The 14594-nt window shown below is 35.4% G+C and overlaps 1 protein-coding gene across 1 annotated transcript; it reads left to right on the top strand.

The window, feature by feature from the left end:
- The first annotated feature begins 324 nt into the window (after positions 1 to 324).
- On the top strand, positions 325 to 9209 carry LOC123193882 (glutamate receptor 2.8-like). The gene is made up of 5 exons (XM_044606957.1): positions 325 to 442; positions 5544 to 6874; positions 7402 to 7714; positions 7800 to 8206; positions 8485 to 9209. Exons 1-5 carry the CDS (start codon positions 340 to 342, stop codon positions 9085 to 9087), a joined length of 2757 nt encoding a protein of 918 aa, XP_044462892.1. The 5' UTR covers positions 325 to 339; the 3' UTR covers positions 9088 to 9209.
- Positions 9210 to 14594: the final 5385 nt, after the last annotated feature.

The following is a 14594-nucleotide window of genomic DNA, read 5'->3' as shown; positions in this document are numbered from 1 at the left end:
TTCCACAACTTGGCATTTCAATTTTCCCATGCATGTTATAACAGTGTAGTATTCTTCTTTCATGACCTTATACATATGTATACTTGTCAAACTAAATTGTACCGTATTTCTCCCTATATATATACAAACAAGTTAAGCTATCAATTGCCTATCCAAACCCTTAGTGTCAAGGCTTCAAAGATGAGACAGAGACCTTGCAGTCTTGTTCCTTTTTCTCTCTTTCTGTGTGTATTAGTCACAGACATGGCCATGTCACAAAACAGTACGGTCCCTGTTAATGTGGGTGTGATTCTCAACCTAGATAGGGAATTTGGGAAGATTAGTTTGAGCTGCATCAACATGGCGCTTTCAGACTTTTATGCCTCCAACTCTCACTACAAAACCAGGCTCATCTTAAGCACCAGAGACTCCAAGGGGGACGTTATTGGTGCAGCTGCTGCTGGTACGTAAAACTACACCTCCCTCTCTTCTTTCGGTCGTTGTTTTTTTCTCCATTTTTGCTATAATATAACATGCATCAGGTGCGTAGGATACCCATATCTCTTAAGTGTTTTGGTGAAACTTATCTAGAGGTGTTATACAATTTATAACAAATATCCCAACCCACCAGAATTAGCATTCCTAAATGATGTGAAATACTAATACATATCTAATAGCTTTTTTGTGCTATGTAGATATGAAATTTTCTTAAGGTGTAGATCACTTTCTTTTTCCCTTTTTTAGGATTTTTGACTCCATGTATTGACTCAAACTCCTTGCATTTACACCCTTCCAAAAACACAATGACTCTTTTGGAGACCAAAACATGTAATCAAACTTTGTATCTCTCATGCATAAGATATTTAGAATACTCATACATGTTTAATATCTTTCGTGCTTTTGTGGGATATCTCGGTCTAATGTTAAAAATAATAACCGGTCTTAGATTAGCATTTTTAGGTAATTTAATGTTACATACCCAATATTTTTTTGTGTTAGTCTTCTTTTTCCTTTATATTTTTAAGGATCCATGACTCTTATCGACTCTCAAACTCCTTGCATTTACACCCTTCCAAGAACAAACAAGCACGATGACTCTTCCGGAGACCAAGCCGCGTAAACAACCTTATCAAGTCTTTGTTCAGAGAAATAGTACATTTTGAAGAGTGCAAAAGTAAAATAACGAATTAACTTACATATAGAGTTTGGTATCTGTTGTCAGAATTTCGCCGATTCTAGGCGGACAGCCATCACAAGCCAAATTCAGAATTAGATTTTCAGAATTAAAAAAATGAAGGCCACATAATGCTGTTACTGATTAAACAACATATACAGTTGACCATTTGAAAACATAATAGAATAATAATAATGTAAGAGTTGGCCACAAAAAGTCTTAACGTATTATCAGATGTTGCGGGTCAACGATGTCGGGCCTAACTGTGAGAAAATAATAAGCAAGGACGAAGAAATCTTAATTTGGCCTGCCAATAATTGCGTTGTCGAGAATATTTTGACCTCCATGTCATTCGTTTCAGACTAGCGAAGGAATCGTACGACGACGCATTAAGGAACTTTTTTCATTTGCTAAGCAAAAAAAGTAATAAACAAAAAAACCAGAGAGTAGGGGGAAGAACATCCTAAACTCACCCTAACATAAGAGGAGAGTAGCACAATCTAAAGGACATAGTTAGAGGAACAAAAAAAAATCACCTATTAATTTACTGTTTGAAAAATTCTAAAAATAAACATCAAGAGGGGAATAATACCTATACAGAAAAACAAACATAGAAAACACCGCAAGCTTGTCCCTCAAGATTGATCTATATAACAAATACATGTCAAAAAAGAGAGTTGTGTTCATTTGGATGGACACAAAAGCACACAGAAGAGCAGAGAAACAATTTGGCAGCAAAACCATATGACCACCCAGCCCTTCGTCAGCAAACAGCAGGGGTTGAGCAGAGTCCAGGATGTTTTCTGCAAATCTTGGCAGAACACTGGGGGACTGAAGAAGCAGGATCAAGCTTCTGAACCAAACAAGAAGCACAGAATTCCAGGCTTCGAGAAGAGCAGAACAGGCTGAGGAGAAGTCTGCAGAATGGAAAACCAGGAAATCCTGGAAACTGGGCACAGCAAGAAAGAACTGGAGCAGCAGCAGGCACATCTTCAGGTCAGGGCAGAGAGTAGCAGAGGCCAGAATCTTCAGCTTCCAACTAGACCTATTCTCTGCTGCCTTCACCCTCATCCAGCAGCAGAAGATCTTCATCAGTAAACTCAGAATGCAACACCAGAAAGCAGCAGACAGGTGTCGAATAGGTCTGCAGCAAACCTTGGGATTTTTCCTGGCCCAGACCTGCAGCATCACAAGGCTGTTGCAGTCATCTCCAGGCGGCTTCAAAAGGGAATAGTGAGGATCCAAGGGCAGCACAAAGGGCTCCTGGAACATAAAAAACCTGCAAAAAATAGACGGGTTAGGCAAAAAACAGAGGAGCATCATAGATTCCCAGAAAGATGGGTGGTGTTAGGCTTGAAGATGCAACGAGGGGGCCCCCATCTGCAAGCAATGTTCTCAGCTTCTCTGGAAAAGTTTATGTTTATCAACTCAGCCCCTTTATCTCTTACATTTCTCCTCACATTCTCTTTAATCCTCTCCTAAGGAATGCCTCCTCTAGAGAAGATTCTATTATTTCTTTCCTTACAAATTGCATAGACTGTTGCCCTAATGCAAAGCTTCCCCATGATGTTTATAAGGTTTCTCCCTTTCCAATCCTCAGCAATGCCCTCTATTAATCTCTCCCAATCTTGACTAACATGGGACATGCCATTGATAGTAAGAATACTCTCCCAGATGAACTCACTGTACTCACGCTTGACAAATAGGTGATTGATGTCCTTCTGTGCATAGTTACAAAGCACACAACTAGCATTCGTGGTGACCCCATATCTAACAAGTTTATCTCTTGTGTTCAATCTCTTTTTTAAGGGCAAGCCAGAGAATGGCTGCATGTCTAGGGATAAATTTTTTATGCCAAACAATGTCAGCCCAAGCCACATCCCTCTTTGTCATTCGAAGCTTATTCCAGGCAAACTTAGTTGAGAAGTTTCCCGAGGCATTAGGAACCCAAGTTATGGTGTCAATAGCACCTTTTGGCTTGTCTACCATTGAAGCTTTGATCTCACTCATCTCAAAGGAGTTAGTTAAAGGCCATCTCCGATCCCCCTCAACAATTATATTCTTAACTTTGGCATTTTTGCTCAGCTCTGGTTTGACAATTATTTGGTCTCCAAATCTTTCTTTGAGCGGACCCATCGAGTGTCAATTATCCGACCAAAGGAAGGTGTGTTCTCCATCACCAATAGTATGTTTTATGTATCCTCTCACCACTTCCCTCAACTTAAGAAGTTTCCTCCACCACCACGTGCTATCACTAGAAGGTTTGACCTCCCATATGTTGTTATTTCTTGATCTATTTCTTTTAATCCACCCAACCCATATGGAACGACTCTCAGGTTGGATGATGTCCCATAAGTGTTTAACCATATTAGCTTTATTCCAATCACCACTCTTTCTAAGTCCCAACCCACCTTCTTCCCTAGGGGCACAAACTTCTTCTCAAACAACTTTAGCTTTGTGGTCGTTAAGATCAACTCCACTTCAAAAAAAGGCACTAAACTTACAATAGATGATGTTGCAACACGAGATAGGCCTAAAGTCTTTGGCTCTTGACGGGTTTTCACACTTGGGCACAAGAGAGATAATAGTGCCATTGACCTCTCAAAAGAAGGGATCCCAAAGCAAAGAAGTATTTGATGGCCTCTACAACATCCTTGCCAATAATGTCCCAAGCCTTCTTGTAGAAAAGGGCTCCAAATCCATCGGATCCCGGAGTTTTGTTGTTATCCATGTCAAAAAAGGTACTTTTTATCTCCTCACTAATGACTTGCTTAACCATGTCAAGAGAAACGCCCCTAGGGACCACAAAATCGAGAAGTCCTCCAAAGTTACCATCAAAGAAACTGTCACCATGGCGCGTAAGCAATCTCTTGAGAGAATTCACTAATCCTCTTTAACTCGCCCTTTCTCACAAGTAAAAATACCATCCTCAAGAAAAAGACCATTGATGGCATTTTTATTCCTTCTTCCCTTGATGCACTTGAAGAAATAGCCTGTGTTTTGGTCCCCCTCTTAAGCCACTTGATTCTATATTTTTGCTTCATGAGTGATTCCTCCATCCAACTAAGTCTTTGAAGCTGCCTAGCACCAAGCTTTTCTTCCTCTACAAGTCTACTATCATGCAGGTGATGATCAAGGCTCATTTGAATGCTGTTCAGTCTTTCTCTAGCATGTTTCACCTTTTGGAAATATTCCAAAACTCCTTCCTATTCAACTCTTGCAAAGCCATTTTAACTTTCTTAAGCTTTTTCACAAGACGAAAGATGGGGTTGCTTGTAATATTTTCTTTCCTTCCAAACGGAGTCTACCAAATGTTCTGCCCAAAAATTGAAGAATTTGAAGGGCATTTTCTTTTAGGTTCATTTTCACCTCCAAAAAGAATTTTTGGGCTATGATCCGAGAGCCCACAAGGATGAAAAACTCCCACAGATCTCGGAAACTTTTCAAGCCAATTCTCATTTACTAAAATCCTATCAAGCTTACAAGCAATTATATTTTCTCCTTGACTCATTACTCCAAGAATCGAAGGTCTTCAAGTTAGGCTTCATTGCAATACTTATTAAATTCTTCTTCATGAGGGTCCCACCTAATAGCCCCCCAATCGTCTCCTCCCTTCTCCTCATGGCATTAAGGGATATTGTTGTCCAGTTTGCGGGTAAGGGCTTTGTTCTCTGGAGAGTGTGCAGGGACTAGTGCCCCCAAGTCCGTAAGCTAGGTTTAATTATCCACTCCTTACTAATTGACCGTTTGGGTTTATCCCATTCTGACAATTTTTAGATTTTTCTAAGAAAAGTAAAAATTTTAATAGAATTTTATTTAATATTATATATATATATAAAGAAATTATTCTATTATATAAGTAAAACAACTGTTGTAATAATTCATTAATTAATACATTTACTCTAAAAGAGATATAAAAAAATAATATTAATTTTGTTTGACATAACTTGATTTTGGATGAACCAAATTAAATCATATATATTAATTCTTTTTTTAGTGTGATTATTTGCTTTATTTATTTTGATTTAAATTCACATTTTGATTAAAACCAACTCATTAATTGAATGTGTTTTGTTTGAACTTATTACCTTGTTTCTAAATTATAGAGTTTAGCCCCAGTACAAGAAGCAATTAAGCTTAGTTGTTTTTACAATAAATTAAGGTGATTTGAACAAATGACGTGCCAATAACTCATTGATAATAAAATAATATGGTATAAAAGTTAATGCATTAATATGTGATTATGTATTACTTTAAATTTAATTTAAAATTAACTAATCACATGATAACATGTTAAACATTTGTTCTCATGTATGTTTAAAAATGGTGTAAACAAAGTGTTTATTTGTTAGAAATTTAATTGAAGAGAACCCTTTCACCAATTTTACAGCTCTAGACTTGGTAAAGAATGTGCAAGTGCAAGCCATAATAGGACCAGAGAATTCCATTGAAACCAACTTCGTTATTGAACTTGGAAATAAATGTCACGTGCCCATCATCTCTTTTTCTGCAACAAGTCCTTCTCTTACGTCCCTCAGAAGTCCCTATTTCTTCCGGGCTACGGCAAATGACTCTTCTCAAGTTGGTGCCATAACTTCCATTATTCAAGTCTTTGGTTGGAGAGAAGCTGTGCCTATTTACGTGGACAATGAGTTTGGTGAAGGAATGATACCTTACTTAACTGATGCATTGGAAGCCATTAACACACGCGTCCCTTACAGAAGTGTCATTTCTCCGGTGGCTTCCGACGACCAAATTGCTGAAGAGCTTTACAAGCTAATGACTATCCAAACTAGAGTCTTCATTGTGCACATGCTCCCTTCTCTGGGCTCTAGGCTTTTTGCTCAAGCAAAAGAGATTGGGATGATGAATGAAGGCTACGTTTGGATCATTACTGATGGATTGACAGATTTGTTGAGCGCCTTGGAGCCTTCGGTGATTGAGTCAATGCAAGGCGGGTTGGGTGTAAGGCTTTATGTTCCAAAAACGAAAGCGCTTGAGAGTTTTCGAATTCGATGGAAGAGAAAGTTCCAGCGGGAAAATCCAGGCCTTGTTGATGCCCAACTGAGCATTTTTGGACTGTTGGCTTACGATGCTACAATGGCACTAGCCATGGCAGTTGAGAAAGCTGGTACTACAAACTTTGGCTTCGATAACACAAATGTTTCGGCCAATGCAACAGACCTGGAAGCACTTGGCGTCTCCAAGAATGGGCCAAATCTCCTCGAATCATTATCAGGAACAAGATTCAGAGGTCTTACAGGAGATTACACGTTTGTTGATGGACAGTTGCTGTCTTTAGCTTTTCAGATAGTCAATGTGAATGGTGATGGAGCAAGAGGGATTGGATTTTGGAAGCCAAAGGGTGGACTAATGAAGAACTTGAATTCAACAAGTACAAATTCTACTTCAAAATCCCAGCTGGGAGCTATTATTTGGCCAGGAGACTCTATATCTGTTCCAAAGGGCTGGGAAATTCCAACAAATGGGAATAAATTGCGCATAGGAGTGCCGGTGAAGGATGGTTACAGTGACTTTGTAAAAGTCACAACAGATCCAAGTACTAAAACAACAACAGTCACTGGTTACTGCATTGATGTCTTCAATGCTGTAATGCAAGCATTGCCATATGCTATCAGTTATGAGTTCATTCCCTTTGCTCTGCCTAATGGCTCTAGCGCCGGTTCATATAATGATATGATCTATCAAGTCAAGCTTAGGGTAAGAGTTCTTATCCTTCTTAGTGTCATAGTTTTTATTTGTAATTAGAAGACTTTATATAACAACACAAAGAATTATAAGGAATATTAACGGCATTCAATTTTGAATACTCAATTTGGTATTTAGATAATATATCATCACATAATCATCTTCTTATATGATGATACATCAATTAATCATCTAATTAAGTACTTAAAATTGAGTGTATATAATTTCATTGAAGAATTATATATTCATAATCTATTGCAAGAGTATTAAAAAATATTTTTGTGCAAATCTTACATCTATGTAGCATAAAAATTTTTTTGGATATATATAGATATCTCACATCAATTGGGATGTTAAGACAAGATTGATTAAATAGTTTTTGAACTCCTAAATTATCAATACACTGATGGATGGGCAAACCTCTGTAACCAACAAGGCATGTTTCTATTGGACCGACATGTTAGACATTAGGAGTGAATATAGACTTGATGCTGGATTGGATGACTTATTTGATCTTCTTTTTGTGGAAATATGAACAGAAATTTGATGCTGTGGTGGGAGATACTACAATTGTGGCCAACAGATCACAATATGTGGACTTCACATTACCATATACCGAATCTGGAGTATCAATGGTTGTGTCATTCAAAGATGACAACAAGAAAAGTCCATGGGTCTTCCTAAAGCCCTTGTCATGGGACCTTTGGGTTACAACTGCTTGTTTTTTCCTTTTCATTGGATTCGTCATCTGGGTCCTTGAGCACAGAATCAATGAAGATTTTCGCGGCCCAGCTGAGCATCAAGTTGGCACAAGCTTCTGGTTCTCCTTCTCCACCATGGTTTTTGCACAACGTACGTAATTTCTTTCACCATTTTAGCTACAATGCAAAGTTTTACATTGATGTTGTTCTTTAATTATCTTGAATTGCGTCTGCAGGCGAGCGAGTGATGAGCAATATGGCTCGGTTTGTGGTGATTGTGTGGTGCTTTGTAGTCCTCATACTCACACAAAGCTACACGGCTAGCTTGACATCACTCCTCACAGTGCAAAGTCTCCAGCCAACTGTTAGCGATGTGGCGGAGTTGATAAAGAGAGGGGAAAATGTTGGGTACCAACAGGGCTCTTTCGTTGTGGGAATCTTGAAACAATTAGGTTTCAAGGACAAAAATCTACTGGTTTATGATTCTGTAGAAGAATGTGACGCCCTTTTTCAAAATGGAACTGCAAATGGCGGCATAGCTGCTGCTTTTGATGAAGTCCCATACATTAAACTGTTTCTGGGAAAATATTGCTCCAAATACTCCATGGTTGACCCAACATTTAGAACTGCTGGTTTTGGCTTTGTAAGTTCTTTAAACTCTCTTAATTTCTTGCCTCTTCTTATTTGCCTTAGCTTCTCATGTAGCTTTGGTTAGATGTCGACGATATGATATACGTAAGAATTATAATATACTGAATTAAAAACACTTTTATATAATAAAAATGTTTGAAATGTCATGTTATCTAAATATATACAACTATTAAGATTGCCTGTATTAGAATGGTTGATTTTCTATTCCTGAATCTTGGGTTTCCATCAACAAATTTTCTAACAGCTTTCTTTCCTTTTGTTGCTTTACAGGCCTTCCCACTTGGTTCACCTCTAGTCCCTGACGTTTCAAGGGCGATCTTGAATGTGACCGAGGGAGCAAAAATGAACGAGATTGAAGATGCATGGTTCAAGAAGAACAGCTGCCCGGACCCAAGCAGCTTAGTTGCTTCGCGTCTTGGCGTTAACAGTTTCTGGGGGCTGTTTCTCATTGACGGCATCGCTTCAAGCTTGACTCTCATCATTTCCACGGCCATTTTCCTTTACGAGCACAGGAAAGTCTTCAAAGAATCGGAGCCCAGATCGTCATTATGGACAAGGATTCGAACTTTGTTTAGAATCTTTGTTTCAAGGGACCTCACTTCCCATACTTTCAAAGAAAAAACATGCATCCAAACCCACCATAGTTTGGAAGCAGCCACTAGTACTACACCTTCTTCATGCACTCGCTACCCGGCAAGTCCCCCAAGCTTTTCACAGCACACAGATCAGAATTTTGCTTTCGATGGAGAACAAAGAACACCTTCAACTGAGCATGGAAATCCAAACCCTAATCCAAGTGATCAAGCAGTTCAAGATATTGTGCCTGTAGAAGAGCACATTAACCCAGATCAAGAAAGAGCCTCAACTCCCTAAGCTGTTTGTGAAAATAAATCATGCAGATATTCTTCATGGCTCAAATGACAGTAGCATAGTTACTGATGGAAAGTTAGAATAAATCCCAGTTATACTGGAATTAATTTGGTCAATTATTCGTTGTAATTAGTTAAAATTTCCTATTTTGTTCCCTGATTTGTAATTTTTGTTTTTAAGGTTGGTTTCCTTTTTCTGGTTTGTTTCGTAGCACTAGGGAAGACTCTAGTCTATATATTGTAATCTTTCATTCATGAAAATCAACAAAAACTAATAATTTCTGCAAACTCTTTGTTCATGGTGTAGTGCCCCAGCAAATGGCGGGGAACAATTCCTCCCCAGAGTCCACATTGTCCACAAACTCAATGGAACAAACTTCAGATCAGGGAAACTTCAAATTATGGTTTCAATTCGTTTTTTTCTAGCTCAAGGGCAAAGGTGTAAGTGACTTGAGGTTATTTGTGCCCTTTATTTAATTCAAATCAGTACAACTATTTCAGTTAGTTGATTTTTTTTTAAAATGGTTGATGTTCCATATTTTATAATACCTTTGATTAAAATATGTGTGGTCAGCCTTAACGCTTGACATGTAATCTTGTACTTTGATGTATATAAATGACTTGCGGTTAGTTGTGTTTTTTTATTTAAGGCCAAAGGACTATGTCCCACCCAAACTATGTTGAATTATCAAAGTTTTTCTCGTTAACTATGAAAATATCATTTACCCACTTATAACCGATTAAATTTAACAGAATCCTAATTCCTGAAAATTTAATCTCACTTTCCCCCCTAAAAGTTTAAAAACTAACATTTTATTCCCTAAGCCAAGTTTGAAAAGATTGCATTTCCCCCCTTAGGGTTTAGTTTCAAAACCTGTTCACTTTCTCAGGCGCCATCGTCGGTTGTCTCTCCTTCTCGACTGTTTCTCTTCCACCAACGGCCCACCTCAACTCCACTTCAACCCATCCGACTTCGAGAAACATCGTTTGGAGAGAAAAATCGTTTTTCCACACGACGAAGACGAGATCGATCGATCTTGTCTTCGTCATCTGTGAAGACAATCATCTTCCCAGATAAAAACGAGTCGTCTTCCCAAAGGATGACGAGTCATCTCGTCTTCGTCTGGGAAGACGATTTCTCTTCCCAGACGACATCTCTTAACGTCAGATGCGTTGGGGTGGAATTAAAGCAGGCCGTCGATGGAAGAGAAACCGTCGGGAGGGAGAGACGGCAATAGTTTGTAATCTGAGAAAACAATCAATTTTTAGTGCAGTAGTTAACTAGAAATCTTGTACATTTGGTTCATGTTTCACCTGGAAGAGTAATTGATTTCCAATCTAATGGCAATTATATTTGATGTAACAGTATGATCTTTCTAGGCTTTTACCTTTTCTTTATTTTTCTCAGTGACCTATAGAACAAAGTTTGTCTTATACTATACAGTGTGACCCTTCAAACATGTCTTAATCGTCAAACTTGGAACAAAGGCCAACTAATTACGGATCTTGGACTTTGATTAAATTGATTTTGACATTCCAATATATTAATTCCGGCAGTTTATAGACTATGAACTTGATTAGTCCTTGATTACAGAATTCTACTTCTAATCTTTGTTCAGTCCCGTTCGGGCCTAATACTATCATTAAGTTGCAAAATTTTGTAATTGGTGAGATTCAAATTGAGAATACAACACATTCCATCACACCAAAAATTTTGTTTCATTGAGTATTGTTTAAATGCTTATTTAATCTATTTCTAGTTTGATTGATGATCGAATTAACTTGATTAATGGTCAAATTGATTGTATTGGTCAAAACCCAGATCGGTCCCTCTTGACTAAATTAATGTTGATTTCTAAAGACTGAATCCAAATCCGTATCTCCAAACTATTTGTTAAACAATGTGATATCAAAGGTTAGATCAGAAGCAACTTACCATTTATCAAAGGCTTTTTGAGTAAGTAAAGTAATTAACACAAAATTAATAATCTCCAACTTGATATTTTCACTCATCCCATAATTCACTCAAATTTATCATTCACTCAACTTGATTTCCTTAATAGCCCAACATAAACAAATTTCAGATAATAATATATACACTAACTCCTCATTTATAAACTTAAAATCAATGTTTTTAGAATTGAACCAAATATTGACCTACTAGAGGGAGTAATTTGTTCCAAGCAATAATCAAATCAATTAACTATATAAAAATAATATTCAAAATAATTTTATATAATTTATCATTTATTTTAATATAAAATAAACTTGATTTAATAATACACATTTTTTAAATTGATAAATGAAGTATTGGGTTCAAGAATTTTTATATTGATCGAGTTAAATTTGATTTTTATCTGGTTTAATCATTCAAACTATTTGATCCAACTCTAAAAATAGTTTTTAAACAAATCAAGAACCTTTTTTGTTTTTGTTGAATGACAATCCAATTAATCTAACTCTAAATACGGATTTCAAATAAATTATAATCTTTTTTATCAGTAAATGATGGTCAGTCCATCTAACCCAGTTTTTAAAACCACGAGGTTAAATATTTCTCTACTTTCTCTACGCAACAATCTTAGATTCTTGCGTTTTAATTATTTGACTTTGATTAGGTCAAGGTAAACGCATATTTATTATATATGGTCTATCACTCAGACAATACCAAATTTCTCTCTCTTAGTTGTTTAATCCTGGTATGCGCCATTCAAATTTCCACACATTTTTAAAAGGCTTCTGTTATAAGCACAGCCAGGTTCGTTATCCGCAGCTACCATTGCATTACACATGCATTAATATTATTCATTGAAGAAATTTTTATAACATGTGATCCCATCCATTCGGATTCAGAAGGGCTGAATTATTCATTGAAATATTACTGAAGAAGTAAGAATTACTTAAAAAATGAAAAATAATCAGAGAAAAAAAATAATTGCCAATGAGACAAGTTTTGATACAATAACATTGGTTAAACATTGATTTCGAGTTAAAAGTGCTTTAATTTAGTTTGATTTGATTCAAGTTAAACAATACTCTTAACTCAGTCTAGTTTCGATCGTAGCCACATTTATGCCAACAATTACACATTATTATTGAAATTTTAGATCTAAATTAGTGATTAGGAAAAAAGAACTTAGCCATTTCTTAGATTTTAAAATTGAGGTTTAATATTGTCAACATAATTTCGAATTGAATTTGTTTATCTTTTTAACGATACTATTTACTTATTCGATAATATTGTTTATCTTACTTATATGTTTAGCAATGAATTCGAATTGAATTGAGTTAGTGTACAAACATCTTTTGAATTTAATAATTAAGTTACAAAATTAAGAAAAGTAATATTATGCATATCCACTTTAGATACACAAATATATACACACTTATGCGTATCATTATGTGATTGGATATTATTTTATCATTAATTCAAAATCACTCAATCATGTGATGACACATATAAACATGTATTCATTAAATACACATAAATTTATTGAATTAAGTAATGGTACTCTTGAGAATAATTTCCTGGAAGCATCCTATCCAATAACTTAAAATTAAACTGATTTTGACATCTAATAGGTAGTCCGACTGTGACCATGATTGAAACCTTGCTTAACTAAACAATTTTAATTCAAAATTCACTGTCTTCTCCAAACTATTGAATTTCAATTCATGTCTACTGGCTTTGTCTTCCAAATCCATGGCTTGATCCATATTATAAGCATCCGTTATACTTTACACAAGCCTTAAATAATCCCTTAGATATCATCTTAACTAAGTTTGAATTAATTAATATTATTAATATACTATCTATTTTAAACAATCGACAAAATTTGCCTTTTCCTCTTTATTTAAATTATAATGAAGTCTAGGGACTTCGAATTCCCAACTCCGAGCTCCACGTTATTAGTTAAATGATCTGACTTATAAGTGAGATTACAATGTTCACTAGCCCACTACTTAAATAATAACTGAAAATTTATAATCTAACTTGATATTTTCTATCACAAAAAATTATGAAAGACAATATATGTTTATATTAATATAAATGATAATTTTCAATCTACTGATTGATGAATATAATTAATATCATAACTTCTTGATCACAGAATTACTCTATATAAATGAATTTCCATTGATAATATTTTTAAGATGTTATATCAATGCCTCTAAAATTGGGGGTGGATGCAAATCGAACTAAGAGCAAACTTGAAATTGGATTGAGTCGATGATGGCAAACTTGAAACTTGGTTTGGATTGCTCAAATGGTGAACACTAACATCAAAGAGAAAGAATAGTGTATGAAGAATAAGAAAAAAAATTAAGTTAACCAATATTTTCAGTTTTAATCAATACTTTAATTTATCTTTAGACAGATTTGACTTTGGTTTATAATTTTTTTTATATTAAAAAAATAGTTCGATTCAAAATAATATCAAATCATTTTGGTTCTTTGATTTTGAATTGCTCTAAATATATATGTTTGTGGCTCTGATTATAGAATATAATGATGGGAATTTTAGAAGTAGGTAACTTGAAAACTATGTTTTTTATATAGCAAAGGATGGTTCCTGGAAGGGAAGCTTGGGATTGCTCGATGAGTAACCATTGTGCAGGTTTTATATACATAAACATACATACATACATACATACATATATATGTTCACTCATTCAAAGGCTTTAAAGAGTCTCATCACTGCACAACATAATTTTGACTTTGAAGAACTAATATTAAAGCGGTTGAAATTAGATGAGAAGAAGAAAAGTAAAATTATGAACTGGCGAAGAGAAGATTCTTTCGTGATTGTAGAGTAAGTTGGCTCACAAGATACTTTGATCTGGTCAAGGTAAACGACGACTACTATTTATGAATCAGACAGAATCGTACCTCCGAGTTGTCATTAACAAATCGTAGCTCTGGTTTTCATGCAACTTTTAATGAGTTTTGCTTTAACCACAGTCAGATTCTTTATCATCTCGTGCCACCGTTACATTAAACCACATGCGTAAAAATACATTGAAATTACTGTAACTTGTGATTGCAACTGTTGCGATTGCCTATGTATGTATATTGTTAATTCCGAGGAAATCCAGAAAACAAATAGTCGAAGCCATACAAAACAAACATCAAAAGAGAAAAAAAAAACACAAGTGTTTACATGACAACTCAAAAACAAGAAAAACTATAAGAATAGAGAAATTACTAATAGTATTAAAGATTCGCTAAAAAGATCAAAAATCCTCTCTAATAACTAATTAATATATAATTCTTAAAACCTTGGTTTCTTTTAAACCTTTCAAAACTTAATAAAACTTATAAAATTAATAATTTTATATTGATAATGAAATGCCTATTTTAGAATTTTAAGTGATGATTGTTCAAATAAGAATAAAATTGTTTCTCTAATCTTTCACCATTCTATCAAAATTTAGAGATTCTAATGTAATACCAACGCTTTAATTTAGAATTGTTGTTTTACTATATTGGGAAAAAAAATTATAAATATT

Source organism: Mangifera indica, chromosome 13 (genome assembly GCF_011075055.1).
Source record: "Mangifera indica cultivar Alphonso chromosome 13, CATAS_Mindica_2.1, whole genome shotgun sequence".
Lineage (NCBI taxonomy): Eukaryota > Viridiplantae > Streptophyta > Magnoliopsida > Sapindales > Anacardiaceae > Mangifera > Mangifera indica.
The sequence above is the reverse complement of the archived record's forward strand: the minus strand, read 5'-3'. Positions and strand labels throughout refer to the sequence as shown.

Excerpts from the sequence above, each read along its gene's own strand:
- LOC123193882 (XM_044606957.1), top strand. The coding sequence starts at position 340 with ATGGCGCTTTCAGACTTTTATGCCTCCAACTCTCACTACAAAACCAGG. Across the intron at positions 443-5,543 it reads TATTGGTGCAGCTGCTGCTG|CTCTAGACTTGGTAAAGAAT; the intron begins GTACGTAAAACT and ends CCAATTTTACAG. Across the intron at positions 6,875-7,401 it reads TCTATCAAGTCAAGCTTAGG|AAATTTGATGCTGTGGTGGG; the intron begins GTAAGAGTTCTT and ends AAATATGAACAG.